The sequence below is a fragment of the Rhyacophila brunnea genome, unplaced genomic scaffold (assembly GCF_057557595.1).
Source record: "Rhyacophila brunnea isolate RB1 unplaced genomic scaffold, BYU_Rbru_1.0 scaffold_7, whole genome shotgun sequence".
NCBI classification, from domain to species: Eukaryota; Metazoa; Arthropoda; class Insecta; order Trichoptera; family Rhyacophilidae; genus Rhyacophila; species Rhyacophila brunnea.
The window spans coordinates 17,100,695-17,120,665 of record NW_028233339.1 but is presented as its reverse complement, the minus strand read 5'-3'; the positions used below and the strand labels follow the sequence as shown (position 1 = coordinate 17,120,665).

Sequence of the window (19,971 nt, the reverse complement as noted above, 5' to 3'; positions counted from 1 at the left end):
CAATAAATTATTAATAAATCATGCACTTCAAGTTTATAACTATTTTATATATTAATTTTGACATAAACCATAACAAAATGTTTTGTGCTTCGTCGAAAATTTTAATAGTGTGAGTTAAGTCCTTTTGCCTTTTTAAAAGTCGATATATATATTTAAATACCGACTTACACACAAAACAGTGATGATGGAATATGCATTCGAGTAGTCTAATGTAGTTGCACCATCTGTTGAAAATGGTGCTGCCTCATGTCATAATGATGTCTTATTTAGAATCCAGCGTCTGAAAAAGCTAACGCTAGAGTACACTCCAGGATTAGATGGTCGTGCGCATCCTCGTCCCCAGGAGATCAGTCCCACCAGGCATTCTTGAAACACCAGCGGTCCACCGGAATCAGACTAACAAAATTCAAACACGGTTATTAATTATTATTATACTTACTAAAACAGAGAATTATGTCGTATTTTAAAATATTGCCCGATGAGTTTGTCCGATAAAACATTAATAAGCTTTTTCATTTTGTTTTGTGTGAATATTTTCCCCATAAAACGTTTTGAAAATGAAGGTACCTCGCGCTCAAACAGGGTTATGGAGTAAGTAATAGGTTCCCATAAAAATTTAAACGCAGGAAAACACGGAAAAAACTTGTAAAGGAAGGTATAAAAACGGAAATATTTTACCGCATGATCAAAATATGACTATCTACCATTTTAATGAAAAAAAGTGAATATTACCTTTTATACATACCAATTATAATGTACTTAATACATAATGTCTGTATTAAAACGCACAGTATATTATTCTTTGTAACTTTGTAATATGCTAAGTATTAAAGGGTTATATGCATAGTCCTAAGTATGTAAATAGGTGAGCTTATACGTTATTCGACTTTGGATCCGCCTACGAGATAACTGTTCTGGTATGTAACTACTCTACGATGGGCGATAAATTCAGGTGAATTAGCTAAAGTAAATATAAACTGAAAATGCGTAATTTTAAAACATCTCAGGCATATTCCCACTAGCAAAAAATATTACACCCAACGGGACTTGAAACTGTAACCACTGGATTCGCGCCAGTGTGATTTTACAGTTAAGGTAAGGGCATCCTACTTATTTTGGAAAAAAATAATAAGTAGTTCTCACATGAAATGCTTATCAAATTGCATTATAATATGTTTGATATATAAAATTAATGTTACATTCTCAAATCTACGAAAGAGTTTAGTAAATATATACGTATATCATGATTGCATTGATATGATCTTACTTGGCAGGCATCCTTTTTTCCTTCGATATATCCTGCACAAATCATCCTTTTTGTTACATTTCTATAGTCTTTATACAATTCGCGGCAAAGCGACCAGTCGACAATAGGTACAAATGCCCTTTGTAAGTTGATTGATAGAGGACCTTCTTCCTAAAAATATATATAAATCTACACAGTTAATTTATTATAAGCAATTTTAAATCCCATATACTATTACGAATATACGAAATATAAAATTGTTGTCATTTTTATATTTGAATAGTAGTTAAATAAATATGTAAGAATTGTTTTTGGTTTTATGATTTTAATGCTATCATACATGTCGGTCACTCACAATTATTTTTTTTTACAAATGATAAATTCAAGACGTTTTCAACATGTGAAAAATATAAATATGTAACAGTATTAACAATATTTATAAGTACAAAAAAGTGTAATTAAAAGAGTAAACAGAAGTATCATAAGAAATATCTACATGGAAGTACTCCGAATGAGCTAAGTATATTCTATTTTAGACATCTAACTAAACTTATCCTCACGTAAAAAGAATATATCGATATCCGAAGCAATTTTGTCTAATATAGTTATTATCCTCTTAATTGGCATTACCAATAACAAGTTAGTTCTGCACTTTGGAAGAAAAAACAACTTACTGATGCTCCCGGTTTCTAAGATAGTATCAGAGACACACAGGTTAATACCAAAAAGAATGGCAGATTTTCTGTTTAGAGAAGTTGGAACAAAATACTTTATTAAATATATATTTCCGCTTAGACTATAACATATAAGCATGCATAATAGAAAGTCAGCTATATGGATAAGGTACTCAAAAGAGCTTGGACTACTTATCAGGGCTCGAAATGGACCGGAGGGGCGTTCTGGTTCATGAAATCTCCAAAATTATCGCTCCATCTCGTGGAAAAAATAATTTGACCATTTGAGCTAGGTAGGCCATATTACAAAAAATATAATACATTTTTTTTAATAAAATTATTGAGCGCTCTGATTGGTAAAAGTTTCCATTTCAAGCGCTGCTGCTAAGACTTGCACACTAGAGGGAGTTTTTTGAACTGTATGTTACTACTCGTACAATTTATGACGATGCCATCATTATTTTAATGTTTGGATTTGGTTCATTACGTTCTACGTATATTTCTTTATATTTTTTTGTGTTTTTTTATGTAAATGCTCAAAGTAATGATGGTTATTTCTATAAAAAAGTGTCCTATTGAAAATCTGTTTTTATGGCAGTGCAGTCCTGGCAAATAAAGCTCAGATCACAAAAGTGTGATTTTGGTATGGATGAATTTGTGAAATAACTTGCAAACAGTTATATAAATTAATCTCATTTTCATAAATTAAGGTATATAATACAAGAACATTCATTTATATATTAGGTTATACCAGATTTAGAAAAAAAAATTATGTGGCTAAATAATATGTAAACTGTATACAATTTTAAATTTAAATGAAAATATCTTGTGAATAAATTATTGGAAACTTTTGAATGATTTAATATACCAGAAGCAAATGTAACACTATCTCATATGACTATAATATATAACTTTGTTACTCTTGATTCCAATAGGCGCAATTAAAACATTTAAGCATTAACTTATCACTAAACAAATATCTAAATGTATAATAATATTTATTAATTATTTACTCATATTACACACGAGATTTTGCGTCATTAAATAAAATAATTAATAATTTATTGTTAATGAATGATATTAAATACAGTATTTACTATTAATTGATACTAACGGTTAATAATAAGTAACGTACATATTGTAACTAATTTAAATTAAATTATATCTAAGTAAGATAACGTGACTTATTTAATCTCATGTAATATATATTATATATTCATCTCAAGTAAATATACGTTCATTATATTGAATATTTTATAAGTATGCTCGACTTAGCTACCTTACCGATATGTATCCCCAGCCGATCACCGATGCCATAGTTCCGTTTCTGATGTTATTATGTCCTAAGGCTGGTAGGGAAATGGAAGTCGTCTTCATATCGAAATCTATCGACTCTGCCATCTAAAAAGTAATTGGAAGAGCCTTCAGAGAGAGCGAAAGAGAAAGAGAGAGAGAAAAATGGGAAAAATAATCTTATAATCTAACAGAAAGTGTACTTTTGCAATCATATTATTTTAATGAGATTGAGTAAAAGAAACTATTTTTAAATAAACTCAGATACGTTTCATAATTATTAACAAAGGTCTAAGTTTTCTTATGAATATTAAGTATTTTCTTTCTTTCTGGTATTCAACTTGGGTAAAACTTATTGAATAATTTTTAAAAAGGATTTTAATGAAGAAGTATACAATATTATCTACTTATTGAACATTTTATTATAAATTGAATGTTATCGTACATACCCACATTATTTGTAATGTCACCTAACATGCCAACATCACAAAAAAAATATTTCAATACTCTAAAATGGTACAAATAAATGTCGATGCATAATTTTATTTCACTTATAATTATTAAAAAGGGGAGAAGGTAGAAAACTAATGAAAATGAAAATAATTAAAGATAGATTGCGGAAAAAAAGAAACTAGCGTTGAAACCAATCAGTTACGCCTTGACATATACATGTGGTAGAACCCGGGTGTGGCAAAAAATCAAATGTTATTTTTCAATGTGTACCTATTTGCACCCAGATTATAGATCTAATATGTTGAGCAAGTGACCGACATACATTTTTGGTAAAACAAAATATCTGACAAAACAAAACTCTTCGTGAGGCAGCCCAGATCCACATAACATTGTAAAGTCAATTAAAAAAAATGTGGAGTTATATATTAATGTTTGATAATAATATGTAACCATTCACCCAAACCATTCGGATCTTGCGCGGGTATATTGAAAAATACAGTCAGTACGTAATTTTTGGATAGCGCTCAATTTTGTGACCTTGGCTTTAGAAACGGCCGCTGTACCAACTGGGGTGTATATGAAAATATAACATTTAGAACGGTAATATAATATTTTGATTCCTATATCAACATAAAATATTGACACTATCTTCGATCTTTGACAATAATTTTGCTACTTATTTGTAGGGGCAATGCAATGTGTCACTCGTCCGATTCACGCATAAGCATATTGACTCAAATGAAGTATTTCTTGGAAGTTCTCTATGATGCGGACGCAGTGAAATAGCTCATGTAACAAACTAATTCTTGTCCAGTGTCTTATATTGTACAATTGTGTTAAGAACAATACTTTTATACGCAATGAACGATTGGGGTTCGTGGCTTTACGTGTTGTTTATTCAATGTGTGTTCCAAACCAGAATGCAGACCTAATAGTTTGAGTGTGATACCAATAATAATTTCACGCAAAAATCTGATTTGATAAGTCTTCGGGTGGCGGCTAAGGCCCACGGTTATATGTAAATTGTACGTAAAACATTTCACCGTGGCACAGTTCGCCGTAAGGTTTCTATCGGAAAGAGATGACCGAATACTATACGATATCCAATTTTATAAGATTCAATATGAACTTTAATTCAATTTTCATAGCTGATTTTGGCAAAATTCATGAATTCAAGCACGAGAACCTAACCTAACAAATAATCCAGTATATCGGATATTTTCAAAATTTGTTTGCCGCTGGTTTCCTGTAAAGTGTAAACCGACAAAAACCGTGTTTTATTTACACATGCATTTTATGTCAATACTATATGGTACAAAGAGGTTGGATGGTCTTTAATATACGGTCATATATTTCCGATACAAAATTTCACGGTGAAGTGTGATACGGCGAACTGCATACGTACAAGTTTCCGGACACGAAGGCGCACATAAGATTGTAGAGGAAATAAAAAAAATATTTCGCTCAATTTTGACTTCATATGTCAAGAGTAGTGTTAAAAGTGTACATAATATTATTTATGTCGTCTATATTAATGATTATAGGTACATTATTAAATTGGTGTTTAAAATGACAATTAAAAAATATTATATTAATATATTTTCAATTAAGTTATTGTTTCTTAAGATACTCACTATACATACGCACTAAATACTTGTAGCATATCTGTACAAAAGCCTAATAATAGATATCCAACTATTGATTATAAAAAGGTTCCCGTGACATTGTTAGCCTCAGGCTAGACTACACAATTTCCGAATGACAACATATCTAAATGACATCAAAGATAATACATAATATTATCTATATATATAATATATATTTTGTTTCGATTCCATTACTAAACTGTATTTTGAGATTATATTTTGATATTTTTCACATCCTCAGGGTTAATAATAGTTATTTTAGACAAACTGTTTATTATTTTATACGTGAATGGCACATGTACATTCTGGGATCATTGCGTTAAATTGACACAAAATTGTATTATCAGAAAAACTTACCTCAATGAGAGCGATGTCGTAATCTATATTATCAGGATCAAAATTTTCATGTACTATAACACTCTTGATGTCATGGTAAACTCCTCCCGATAGCCTATTTGAAGATCCAGTTCTCAGCGTAAAGTCTTCAAGTTCTTCGCTATAAAGAAGATTATTTCGATAATCATAACTAACTATTCCCTTGCATCATGCATTAACAATTTTTAGAGGTTAGAAGTAAAAAATAAATCTAATACATATTTTGCTGCCTACCCTAAAAAAAGCTGTATCCGGAAATTTGTACGTAAACAGTTCACAGCAAGACACTTATTCGTGCGCCGCACATGAGTTCGTGTAACATTTAATCAAATGACGAGTTCTTCGTTGAACGTTTCACCGTGGAGTATATTTGTACGTATGCTACAACATGTGGCGAATTTTATGAGATGTCTTTACTAGGTTAGGTTAGGGTTAATCTAATTGGAACAGTACTATTTGCAAACTATCGCCGCATTTTGTAAGATACGTACAAATGTATTCCACGGTGAAATGTTCAACGAAGAACTTGTCATTTGATAAAAATGTTATACGAACTCATGTTTCACGTACTGCGGCGCACGATTAAGTGTTCCACGATGAACTGCATGCGTATAACTTACCTACTAAAAAAAGCAATATGTAACATCGATGGTATTGAGATATTATAAGAAATATCACATAAGTTACAGGCACGATCTAGTGAAATACACTATGGGTATCTTAATACCTTCAGCTATGTAGAAGAATCGCTGAAGAGATATAAATGAGACATTTGAAAGCTATCACCAACCTCAACTGTGAAAGAGAAGATGGCGATGGTGAACGATGTAATTAAACGCTTTACCAATATTCTTATTTAATCTTGAACCATTTCATTGATAGTTTAGTCTCTGCCTTGGTGATATCATTAAGTAACAATGGAAGGCGCACCCCCTCCAAACTTTCATCCTTCAACGATATATTCAACAAAAATACAAATATCTAATTATAGTTGTATGGATGAAGATACATTAATCCTTTCCACGCGGACGGAACACCTATTGTACACTAATTAATTGGCCATTCGATATAATTAGCATGTTATTTAAATACGATAATTAAAAAGTAATTAAATGCTCTTCAGTCAACAAGTTAATTAGAATTTGAATAATATTATTCATTAATTATTATACTTAGATAATATTATTATTCAACTATCAGTAATTCCCAAAAGTTATAGGTATTATTTGAGAGTAGAATATTCTGAAAGATCTTTGGCCCCATCTGAGCATCTGGTGATGTCGCTATGATTACGAGATTTGATGAGCCTGATGTCGTTAGATTTATCAAAAAACGACGCTTGCATTTAGCCATTTCATTCACGTGATATGTCAGGATGATCAAGCATCGACGAAGCGCGTCACGTTTATTGAGCCACATGGAAAATATAGTGCGGGAAGTCCATGACTTCATAAGAATGATGGCCTACAACAAGGTTTGCTAGCACTAGAAGTAATAAATTAAAAAATGAGAGATTAAAAATACTCAGAATAAGGGAGTTTAGTTGAGGCGGTCAAGGTACACCCCAGTTTGTAGAGCCAGAATAAAAGAATTGTTAACAGTAAAGTTTCTGCTATACGGGTGAACAAAAATTGAAGTAAGAGAAAAAACGCTATTATAATTTCGCCAATGATTATTAACTAACACATAACTTGTTTTTTTTATTAAGAAAATCCATTGTTGAAATTTAGAGAAATTTACTATACAAATTGGTTTATTTTTTGGGATCATTAAATTATGTATAACGACGAAAATATTCATGGTCCTACATACTTGTAAAAACAATGTGCCGCTGTGATCACCCACTGATTGCTTAAAATGACAGCACCACAATGGTGTGCTCCAGATTTTCTTAAAGAGGCCATATATGAAAATTGAAATTCTTTGACATCTTCTCCTCCCACTATGGGATTGCTCGAAAAAACACTGGGATTAAATGCAGCTAGAAAAATATTTGAAAACAATTTACAAAGTATTTATCATTTGTTCAAATAAGTATTGTTTATAGTACAGATTTATAAAATAAAATGGTAATAATGATACATTTCAAAATCTTATATAGGTAGGTATTATTCATTGATAAAAAGGTTAATTAAAGATTTTACGCTAACAACAAATGCTCGACTTTGCAATAGTTGAAACTGATTGTAAATTGTTAAATATGGCCATTAATAGTAACATAATATAGTATGCTACATCAGCGATTTACAAACTGGGAGGTGCGGAGTGTTGAAAAGGGAGGCGAAAAAAGTTTGAAAAAAAACAGGTTTGCAGTGTGCAAATGCATATTTTATAAAACGGCCGCTATTTATACCTAATAAAAAAACAGTCCTATAAAAGATTGTTTGCAAACCTGTCTGAAAATATGGAGACTTAATTTATAATACCTCACTTCTATACTATTGTGAAGCGCGCTGGCTATCTCATGAAAACGAAATAAAAAGGTCAAATCATAATGTTGAAATTTGAGACAAAATTTATTTAGGAACGATAATTTTGTTGTTAAACTTGTCTATTGGGTTGAAATTTAAAAAAAGAGTGAATAAATCAATGCATGAAACACTAATGCATTTACTGATTTAAAAAAGACTAAGTGAAGGCATTCATAAAAATTTGGAGCTTTGGAAATCAAAATTACAAAAAATAAGTTTGCCATGTTTCCACTTTTAAATTTCTGTACCAGATATATTGAAGCAAACAAAAATCCATTTACTGAGTTCTTGGTTAGTTTGCTAATGCACTTTTCATATTATTTTATTAACAGTAAAAAAAGTCGCCTGCGGTGCTCCTTTGTTTCACGACTATTAAATATTTAAAATATTTGGTTGTGCGTTGCAATTTGATGTGACACCTTTTCCATTTTTGTATTAGTACATTGTTGACTATTTAAAAATGTGTCCGTATTATTTAATGAAATAAAGGGGGGAAGCCGCCAAGATTAGATTTTTTTTGAAAGGGAGGCATAGTGACATAAAGTTTGGAAACCACCGTGCTACATTATATTGTTCATAGAATTATATGATAAATTTTGAAAGAAAATATTTCCCGGAATTAAATTTTAATATAAATTATTAGCAAACACTGTGGTATCCGGATAAAATTCAAAACAGTGAAACAAAAATGTTAGTATAAATCAATCAATGTCATAGTCCGGAGAATTTAAATGGTTTATTTTCTGTTGTAGAACTAAAATTTTCTCGGAAATGTGAAAACAATTGTAAATAAACAATATATTTGATAATCACTGAAATGTTGAATAACTACCTGGGAAGGTGATAAATTACTTAAAAAATATTACATTAAGATGTTTTTTTTTAATGAAAATTTACGCTTATTATTTTTTTTAACTCTTTTCTAAAATAAATTGTCTAATGATTGGCAACAAGATGCTGGCAACCTCATTTAATTTCGATTAAAATAATTTATAGTCATAAATTATGATAATTATCGTGAAATTGGCAATGTTGACACCTACAAATTGAAGATTTTTTATTAATTAAAATTATACAATGACATTGAAATTATATAAGTACATAATAATACGACACAGCATCAATTAATAATACACACAATATTTTATAGTCAAAACTGAATATGATTGTAGAATGTAGCATTCTTTAAAACTTTTATATATCGAGCTAAATTTGAACATATTATGTATGTCGCTTGCATGGTGAGTACCTACTTTAACCAATTTAACTTCCGACTCAAATTTATTGTATTTACTTGATTTGACTAAATACAATTAATTTAATTGAGTCGGTAGCTTAAATACTTCCAGAATTCACCCGATAAGTGAAAAACGTGCATACAAAATTTTGAAATCGGAGATTTTTTAAAAAATATATTTAAAAATCGGTTTGTTTCATAGACCTTTTCAAGTATGCACATATAGTTATTTGTCTATGAGAATCGTTTGATGATTTAAACACTAATTTGGGGGATACCAAATAAGTACCTACATTAAGACGTATTTAGAAGACATATTATTTTAATTATTGTAAAAGTATTTCATTTTAATAGGAATTTCAATTAATTACATACCTGCACTAATGACTGTGATCAAATTGACAAGAAGCACTATCAATCTCATTATTGACGAGTCACTTGACCGTAAGAGCTAGTGCCCATTTATTTAATAGCATATAAACAGCGATTCACAAACTATTCGATTATAAAAATTATTATTTAGAAGTACGTTTTAAAATATAGATATAAATCTTCAACGTAATATCTACCATTTTATTTAATGTAATGCCGCCAATCTTATTTTATCGTATGGTTCTAGAATATTTGCGCAATTAAACATCTGAAAAAATATTTAGAGTACCTATGTAAATAAGAAGAACATATTACTAAGTTAAGACTAATACAAATAAAGTGAAACCCAAAGGTACTTACAACAATTACAGTAATGAATTATAGTTAGACAAAACATGGTTGTTTTTTTAACGTAATAGATTCTTGGTTTTCCAGCGCGTGTACTTCTTCCTTATTTTCTTGTGGTTTTTGCAATTCGGCGTGAATGCAACGATTGACACATTACTCTGAGCTTGCAATTAGCTAATCGGATTCCTTTTTGGCATTCTTATAGTGACGTTTGCATTCATACACCTACACTACACTTCATCATAACACATATCTTTTGATAATGGCGTTTGCAACGAGCCCGAAACGTCGAGGAAAGAAGGAAGGAGTAAACGTGGCGGAAACTAAAGAATTTATTACTTTAAATTTAATCAGAGTAGATAAAATTTAAGGCTGTAAGTTATAAATCGTGGTTGTTTCTTACAATATTCATTTTTTTAATGTTTATAGTGTTATTTGTTAATTATATTAACCATCTTATATATAATTATTTATTTTCCAAAAACTTTCTGTGCAGTTATAAATTTAAAAATAATATTTTGAAGTCGATAATATGTAAACAATATATTATAGTAGTTCATTAAATTAGACGTGCTTATTTTGCATATGTTACGGTGGTTCATTAAAATAATGATAACGCTTTGAAAATTATGAAAAATATTTATTGGAAGGTTTTAGAAGATATTCTGATCATTTCGATGACCCATTAATTATCATTTGTGTTAATAATGCACTCTAAAATATATTTCCTTGGTAGTATTAAACATAGGTATATGAATCAGTTACGTATGGATGTTAGGCAATCTTTTTATGTTATTTTATATAAGACTTATTCTTAAATTATAGATGTCAGCATAACGTTTCTAACAATTAACAAAAATTAAGATATTTTTTAATACATCCTTGGAACGGCTTTCACTTATACACTTATATATTAACATAGTTCAAAATATTTGATTGATAGTACCTACGTAAGTAGTGGTTGTTCCGTAAGTTATTAATTGTTAAATTATTATGGAAAGAAGCGAAAAAAAAACTTGAAAGTTAATAATAAATTTCCAATTTTCAGATACTGCTAAGAATTGGTTATTTAAAAATATTTGAGTGAGTAACTTACTAATGATTATTTTTGTAAAATTTGTATTGAACCATTTAAGTTTTTATTTTGAGTAATCTAATATAGAGCTACTTACTATTACTACTACGATTTGAATATGAACAATATGAAATTCTTTAAAAAACAGCTTAATAATTAGTCTTGATATAGAAATTGACAATGTCTATTAATATTATCAAAATAATGAGTATCTAATATTATAAGAGACGAGAAATATTTCACCATTTTTAAAAAATCTGCTATTTTTATTAATATACTTATACAGTGTACCATAATAGTAGGCTTTTTTATTTTTATTACACTTTGAAAACCTTTAAACAGTAATACTTTTATGATGACAAAAGAGTAATGAACTTGCAATGTATGATTATTTTTGTTGACATGAATAAATAATGTTAACTGATAAGTGATAAGGCATGAGGTAAATGTATTTGGAAATAATGACTATATTAATAACTAAATGCAAGTGAGAAATAATGTGCATATATGTTACATTATATCGACATTGTTTTCTTAATTTTTTGACTCATCGTGGAACAAATTAGTCACGGATTCAAGTATGTTGAAAGATGTGTATTTTCTTCAATGAATATTTTGTTAAAACAGTCGATTCTATCAAAATTGTAAACAAATCTGCACATAGACTAACATTTCCGTCTAGGATGATTCGGCGCCGGAACAATATATCTCGAATGAAATTCGAGAAAAATAGACGTTCGTGAATTATAGGTACTTTTAAAATATATATTTATTATTATTTGTTATATTATTATTTATTAATTGGTGAAAATTTAAATATGCACACGTAGATAATGATTTAATTGTGCATATATTTAAGTTTCAACGACAATGGAATATTTATATAAAGCCTCAATAAAAAAACAATATGTTTTTCTCCCACCTCCATACTCCACAGTGTGGTATTTTTACGCATTGGAGAATAAACTATGATACATTTGTCTATACTTCTCTATGTTTCTGTTTTCTTTATTATAGCTCTCTGTAATAAAATTGAAACTATTTTTAATAAGCAAGTATCTATTTGAATATGACAATATATTATTATGTGATATTTTATGTTTAAAAACTTTTGTTCTACAAATTTACATTTTTAGTAGTAGTATCAACAAAAAGCATTGCACCTATAGATACCTAAATATTGACTGATTTGGGTGTTTTTTGACACCCTGAATAGTTTTTTTTACGAAGCAAACACCTTGAAAGCATAACAGAGACATTATAGTTTTCCACACAGCTTTTCATACTGCGGTCTTTTTTCGTGGAAAAAGTTTTGTTGACAGAGAATCATAAGCCGTGTCAACCTCCCGTTTGTTGACAAATCGAAACAAAACGAAATTGTTTACATTTATCTGAAAAATTGTACAGAAGCCTTTGATATAAAATACATATTATGCGTAGATACGTAATTGACTAAAAGCAAAAAAGAATTTGTGAATAAATTAATAATATTACTTACGTACTTACTTAACCCTGTCACGCCCTTATTGGAGCATAGGGCGAGCACAAGGTCATGCCACTTCCCTCGGTCCATTGCCACGTCTCGCACCTTCCGCTTTGTTAGACTTGCAACGCAAAGCTCATTTTTGTAGGACTGCTGCATGGTAAGGAAAATTACGAAATGTCGCATTCTCTCGCGTAAAAAATGTTCCAACCACGTAAAGCATCTCTTCATGATAATTTAAATTACCTAAAGCTGCCGTGTTTGCTCACGAACTTGAGTGTTTGTAACACGGTCGTAACAATGAACCCATAAAATTCCGCGTAGACTCGATACTTATATCTAAAAAGTCGAGATGTTTTAAGCTTGGTAATTCGTCTTATAGCCATACAGAAGCATAGGTAGGACGCACGCATTGAGCAAATGATATTTTGGTTCTCATAAAATATGACCTCCATGCAACTCGAAGTTGGCTGAATGCAGACCCCGCTATATTCATGCGGTTTCTAAGTTCAATAGAAAAACTGCCATCATCGGCAATTGTGACACCTACGTATTTGAATTTGGTCACCAGCTCGACTAGCAGACCGGAAACTCGCAGATGCGTGTTGTCATGTTATTATAATATTATCATTAGATGGTAAAGAAAGGAAATGGAGGAGCATATGAATAAAACAGTACTCAGACTCCAAATAATTCTTTACTGTAAATATACTACTCAAGTAAATTTTTATATTTTCCTCTTAAAATGTCATTATCAGAATCAGGTAGCGGAACCCTTCATCCAGCAGTGGATTGATTATGGTTGATGATGGTGACGATATGAATATGTCGATAAATATAATATCACCGATTTTGATAAATACAGCAATTCATATGACAGTAAGGAGTATAATCAGGCTATGGGAGGGCTTTATCCAGCAGTGGATTGGTTCAGGTCGATGATGATAAGGATGATAGAAATAGGTATAATATCACAAATTAGTTAAACCGATAGTCGTAGAATCACGTTGCGGAACCCTTCGTCCAGCAGTGGATTGATGATGATGATGAAATTCAAGACTATCAAGAATACAATCAACGTAGAGAGGCCGTCATCCAGCAGTGGATTTATTAACGGGGATGCTTATACTATCAGAGGCGAAAAGAGGCACCTAACGGAAAAATACGAAGCTTGCAATTTGAGTTTTTTTTTGATAATTTACAATTTCAACTGTAGTAATTAATAAATATGTATCTGAAAACACTAAAAAGATTTTTTATTTTTTTTAAATTTAAAGATAAACTGGCAATTGTAAAAAAATGTAATAAAATGTGAATTCGTTGCAGGGTCAAATCTTATTATTACATTATATTTTATGGCCATATTTATTATTAAAATTTAGTTTATTAAGTTTTAGATTTTATGTGGTGTAGATTTTTGACTAATTCATCGTTCTAATATTTGTTATATATATTTTAAAAAACATCGATTTAAAAAAATATATAAATGTGTATAACTTGAAATCCTTTTTATTTATATCAAATTTTATTTTAGGCATGATCACAATATTGAAGCTCGAGTTGATATAAATAAAAAGGATTTCAAGTTATACACATTTATATTTTTATAAAAATCGATGTTTTTTAAAATATATATAAAAAATATTAAAACGATGAATTAGTCAAAAATCTACACTACATAAAATCTAAAATTTAATAAACTAAATTTTAATGATAATTATGACCATAAAATATAATGCAATAATAAGATTTGCCCCTGCAACGAATTCACATTTTATTACATCTTTTTACAATTGTAAGTATATCTTTAAGTTTAAAAAAAAATAAAAAATCTTTTTGATGTTTTCGGATACATATTTATTAAATAATACAGTTGAAATTGTAAATTATCAAAAAAAAATCTCAAATTGCAAGCTTCGTATATTTCCGCTAGGTTCTCTGCTGGCATGCGTCTCCCCCTTAAGTATCGATATTAAAACTATTAATTTAAAAAATTCAATATATTTACTATTCCATTGAACTCTTTCAATACATATACGAGTAGAAAAAATGTATCGAAGAAAATGTGTTTTAAATCTTGAGTGTCCAGTCACCTTACAATTAATTTACTATTAATAATATATCCCATTTGACACCCACGGTGGCCGCGCGGCATAAGCGTTGGACTATCACGCCGTGAGTCCCAGGTTCGAATCCTGGGTCTGGCAAGTACATATTGTTTTTCAATTTGTGTGTGAGTCAGGGTATGGACCTAATAGGTTGAGCAAGTGGGTGACATCCATTTCTCGTAAAAAACAAAATCTGTTAATACAAACCTCTACTCTGTGGAGGCCCATAATATGATCCTATTAGGATCGGACATGGTCGAAAAAAAAAATATATCAATACTTTTATATTATAATAACATAAAGGGAGTGTAATGTTACTAGGAGCATGAAAAATCAATATACAAATTACAAATTACTCATAATTATTGATAGTTTAAAATGATAACCTAATAATTAGTATCTAGACTGAACATTAATCAAATCGGATAGTGATTTTACATAATTTAAATTTTAACCGCCATCTTGGTATTTTATAGGCTGTCAATTGAAAAATATTAAGTCTAACGTTAAATAAGTATTCAGTTCTATAAAATACATGTCCAAAGTTAATATTAATAAAATCAGACGGTAATTATCGAAAATTGATTTTTTTCTCCACTATTTTGGAATTTAGGTGCTCCTGGGTAAATTTGAAAGCGGCTTAATTAGCTTAGCTTTTAAAATGACCCCCAAGCTTCATGCTTTTAAACAAAACTGCATAAGTACTTCTTTCTATGCTGCCGGCTATAGATATTATATTGTAATGAAATTATACTCTTATAATAAATTGCCGTTGAAATGGATGGTCTGATAAAAAAGGATTATTTTAAGTACATAGTGTAAGATTACTGTAAATCTCTTCCTCGGGTTCAATAAAAATATATAACAGATTAAAAGACCAGTAGCACATGAATAATGAATATACTTAAATAAAATATGGAGTCGGCGAGTTTACATGTATAAATTTGTAGAAGGTTCTATTATTCGTCAAGCGTTGTTAACCCTAATGCTACTTACACGAAAAGAGACTATTGAAATATGCTTAAAAAGGTCCGGCATAATATGCCATCCTTGGTCTCGTGTGGGTACTTCACAAAATATATCAAATATTTTTGACACTGCGTATGTGAAATCGATATTATTATGTGAGGATTAAAGATTCATTAACTATAATCCTGCAATATTTACGTTGTTTTATTAATGCTTAAATATAGCGTAATAACTTATTTGTTATTGTAGCATATAATATTAGTGTGCATCATCATCATAGGATGTATAAATAATAAAATGAATGAATGAAAGCTCTACAAATATCTTAGCAATTTTATAGAATATTAGAACTGAAAAAAAGTTGAACCGAGTTCCACTTGAGCTTTCATCTTTCACTTTCCAGATGAGTGACCTGTCCTGTAAGCCTTCGGTCCATCTATAAATTCTAAGAATTATTTCTAGTAGTGTACATTATACACTACTCAAGAAATCTCTATCTCCATAATTCTTGAGAAATAATCAGAAAAAGTGAATGTCGAGAATTCGAGAAATTTTTACTGTGTAAAGCTCTAAGCTTAGAATGCATGGCCTACTATATTTAGGCCACGGTAGGAAACTGTGAATTTTGATCGTAGTGTTAGTAATTGTTTGTTATTGTTAATTATTTGTTGCGTCATTTTGAATCAAATTGATGAAAAATCTTCATTTACTTGAGAATAGATTGCCGTATTTGCATACGTTAAGCAATAACTAGCACTACCATCTGAACTTGCCATTTAAAAGCGTAGCAACAGAAAATTTGGACCGGATGAATTTAATAAAGAAGGATATTTCTCTAGAATTCTCGAGAAATCGGTAAACCATAAAAAAACACGAGAAAAATAACGGTTTTGAATACAGGAATAAATTCTCGAATCTCAAGAAATGAAAAATGTCGAGAAATCACAAGCTCTAACTCCAATTATTATGGAACGGATATGGAAAAAAGTTGAAATAAAATAACATATTTATATTTATATCTACACGTATTTTTAAGGATCATAAAATAATATTCATAAATAGTTTTAATTGTGATAATAAAGTTTAAAATGTAGAATTATAAAATAAAATAAAACTACATTATATAAACAACAATGTTCAAACTAAATCTATAAATTTGGTGTTCAAAATATGAAAACATGAAACTCAAATTATCACTTTTAAGCTGTATTTGATTTTATTTTATCAGACGAGTCAAACGTAAAGAAATAAATATGTGTATATTTGAATTTCCGATATTTAAAAATCTATATTTATGGTCCCTGGATGATTGTATATATTCGATTTCAATATAAAGTTAGACCGTGTTCAACCTAAATAATACGGAATGTTTATTCATCATATTTTAAAATGTATTTAATTGAATTCATGAGATAAATATTTATGAATGTTATCATTAAGCAAATAGTAATTAACAGTGATCATTATATGCTTGTTAATTGAGATAATCACGTTAAGTCATTTGAGCTTGGCTATATTAAAATGAAAGCTTGGCAAATAGTCTCTCAAGAGATACAATATTGTTAAAACATATATTATAATACTCGTATATAGTCATAAAATATAATATATTTGTATCTACTTACTCAGTGTAGTCGATGGAATTAATATCTGGTCACCAGAAATAAACTGGGTTATTTGAAAAATATGTCTTTTCACTGCCTAGTGGAAAAAAACGGTGTGTGTACTTATGTATGCGCGTTAGAAGTTATACTTAACAACAAAACAAAACTTGTGATAAACTAGATTCTTCGACTAGCTCTTAATTATCTTGTTAAATTACACACTCAAGAAAAAGGACCGCTTATTGGAACGCCGTTGGTTTATTTCCATACCCTTTAACTTATATTACTAAATTATATAATTGTTTATCGTTGTTTTTTTATTTTTAAAGTAACAACTGCCACTATGATGTTTAATAGTTTGTTTACCCAGCAATTGCAAATGGCCGACAATAATAAATTCGCTGCCTAGCAACGGAAAAATTCTAATCTTTAATATTACTAGCTGAGCCAGCTGGCTCTCGCCAGTCTGTCTCGCTAGGTCTTGCAGACAGCTTTTCGTCATAATGACATGGTGTTGGATTTTAATATAATTGTAAAGTATGTATAGACGGCGCCATAATTTTCCCTTCGGGATGGATTTTCATTTACGTCAGACATTTTGCTGATTTGTCAGTTTTACGATTTGCATGTCGTCACTGCCAATACAAATTTGGAGTCATATGCGTAGTTTATTTTGGAGTCTGGCCTTCACAATATCATCTGACACCACTTCAGGCTGCTAGGCCTAGCAGAACAGCTGGCAATCGCCGATTGCTACCAATGACATTTTAATTTTAATTCAATATATTATGTGTAGGTATGTGCATTTAAATATGATAAATAATTATACATCTCATTCATTCGAATATACAGCAATATTATGTGATTATCATAAAAAACGAACCATTATATCCAAATATTAATCTCTTTCGGGTCCTATTTACATAACAGAAAAAGGTTCGCAGCATAAAAAACAAATTTAAACATTGTTTTGTTTCATTGTCTATAAAAAATAAATGTATGTAAAAAATAGAATAATATTTACAAATCAAATTTTGAATTCAAAATTAACCTTAGCCAATATAGTTTCCCGGTGCGGGATATTCATATTGAGACAAATGTTAATAAATAATAAAGCAATACATATTATATCTGGGAAGAATAGACCAATTCTTATAAAAAACAGGAATTTATAAAACCTAAAAATGTGGAATCAGCTTAAAGAGGCCTTTATTCAGCAGTGGATTGATACAGGTTGATGACGATATAAATAGGTAGGTACATAAAATCACAAATTTAAAAAAAAAATGGCAGTTTATGTGACTAAGAAGAGTAGAATTAGGTTGGGATAACCTTCATCCAGCAGTGGGTTGATCTTGGTTGATGATGATAATGACGATATTATGAATGGGTAAATATAATATATGCAATTTTGATAAATATAGCAATTCATATGATCGACAGAAATACAAACAAATTAGAAAGGCCTTCATCCATCAGTGGATTGATTCAGGCTCATGATGCTAATGGCAATATAAATAGATATAATATAATATCACCAATTTTGATACATACAGCAATTCAAATGACATAAAGGAGTAGAATCAGGCTAGGGAGGCCTTTATCCAGCAGTGAATTGGTTCAGGTCGATGATGATAAGGATGATAGTAATAGGTATAATATCACAAATTCGTTAAACCTATAGTAGTAGAATCAGGTAGCGGAACCCTTCATCCAGCAGTGGATTGATTGTGGTTGATGATGGTGACGATATGAATATGTCGATAAATATAATATCACCGATTTTGATAAATACAGCAATTCATATGACAGAAAGGAGAATAATCAGGCTATGGGAGGCCTTTATCCAGCATTGGATTGGTTCAGGTCAATGATGATAAGGATGATAGAAATAGTTATAATATCACAAATTCGTTAAACCGATAGTCGTAGAATCACGTTGTGGAACCCTTCGTCCAGCAGTGGATTGATGATGATGATGAAATTCAAGACTATCAAGAATACAATCAACGTAGAGAGGCCGTCATCCAGCAACTTTTGTCAACTATAACAATTCGTATTAATTTATTTCATTGTTTGCAATGGCAACTTAATATGACTATATCTATAGAAATTAGTAGCCTAGGTAATTATTCAATAAAAAATAGTGCGTAAACAGCCACAAAGAAGTATTTAAAAAATCAAATTTGTTATTAATTAATAGAAAACTCATCTTGATTGATATTGATTATTTAACATGCTAATAGAAATGTCACATTTTTTCGATTAATTCTGCAAATTCTAAATTTGAATTCTGACACGTCAAATGAACTTGTTTTGCGAAAGAAAACAAATGACAATCATCAGTCTATTAGTTTGACAGATAAAAAGCAGTGAAATGGTTTTGGATTATATTTTCGTAATAATTAGTGAGGAAATATGTATTTATTTTGTGTTAAAACTCAAGAATACGCCAATGTGCTACTTACAGATTTGAATAATTTTGTGGAATATTAATCTAGATTTGTGAAATTTCTTTTAAACAGACAGTATTAAGCGACATTATAATCAATTTGCGGTAGATAGACAGTAAAGTAGCGAAAATGCATGGTGACGGATATAAAACGCTATTTAACAA

At 29.9% G+C, this 19,971-nt stretch overlaps 1 protein-coding gene across 1 annotated transcript; it reads right to left on the bottom strand.

Moving 5' to 3' along the window:
- Positions 1–249: 249 nt before the first annotated feature.
- On the bottom strand, positions 250–12,763 carry LOC147064543 (trypsin-4-like). The gene is made up of 5 exons (XM_085957609.1): positions 12,702–12,763; positions 5,670–5,808; positions 3,205–3,321; positions 1,268–1,417; positions 250–396 (listed from the first exon to the last, which is right to left on the bottom strand). The coding sequence occupies exons 1-5, from the start codon at positions 12,761–12,763 to the stop codon at positions 250–252; spliced, it is 615 nt and encodes a 204-aa protein (XP_085813735.1).
- Between the last annotated feature and the right edge of the window lie 7,208 nt (positions 12,764–19,971).

Bases quoted from the DNA above. Each gene is read 5' to 3' on its own strand.
- LOC147064543 (XM_085957609.1), bottom strand. From the start codon at position 12,763: ATGGACCGAGGGAAGTGGCATGACCTTGTGCTCGCCCTATGCTCCAAT. The intron at 3,322-5,669 runs GTAAGTTTTTCT...ATTACTTTTTAG, and splicing joins ACGACATCGCTCTCATTGAG to ATGGCAGAGTCGATAGATTT. The intron at 397-1,267 runs GTAAGATCATAT...GAATTTTGTTAG, and splicing joins GAAAAAAGGATGCCTGCCAA to TCTGATTCCGGTGGACCGCT.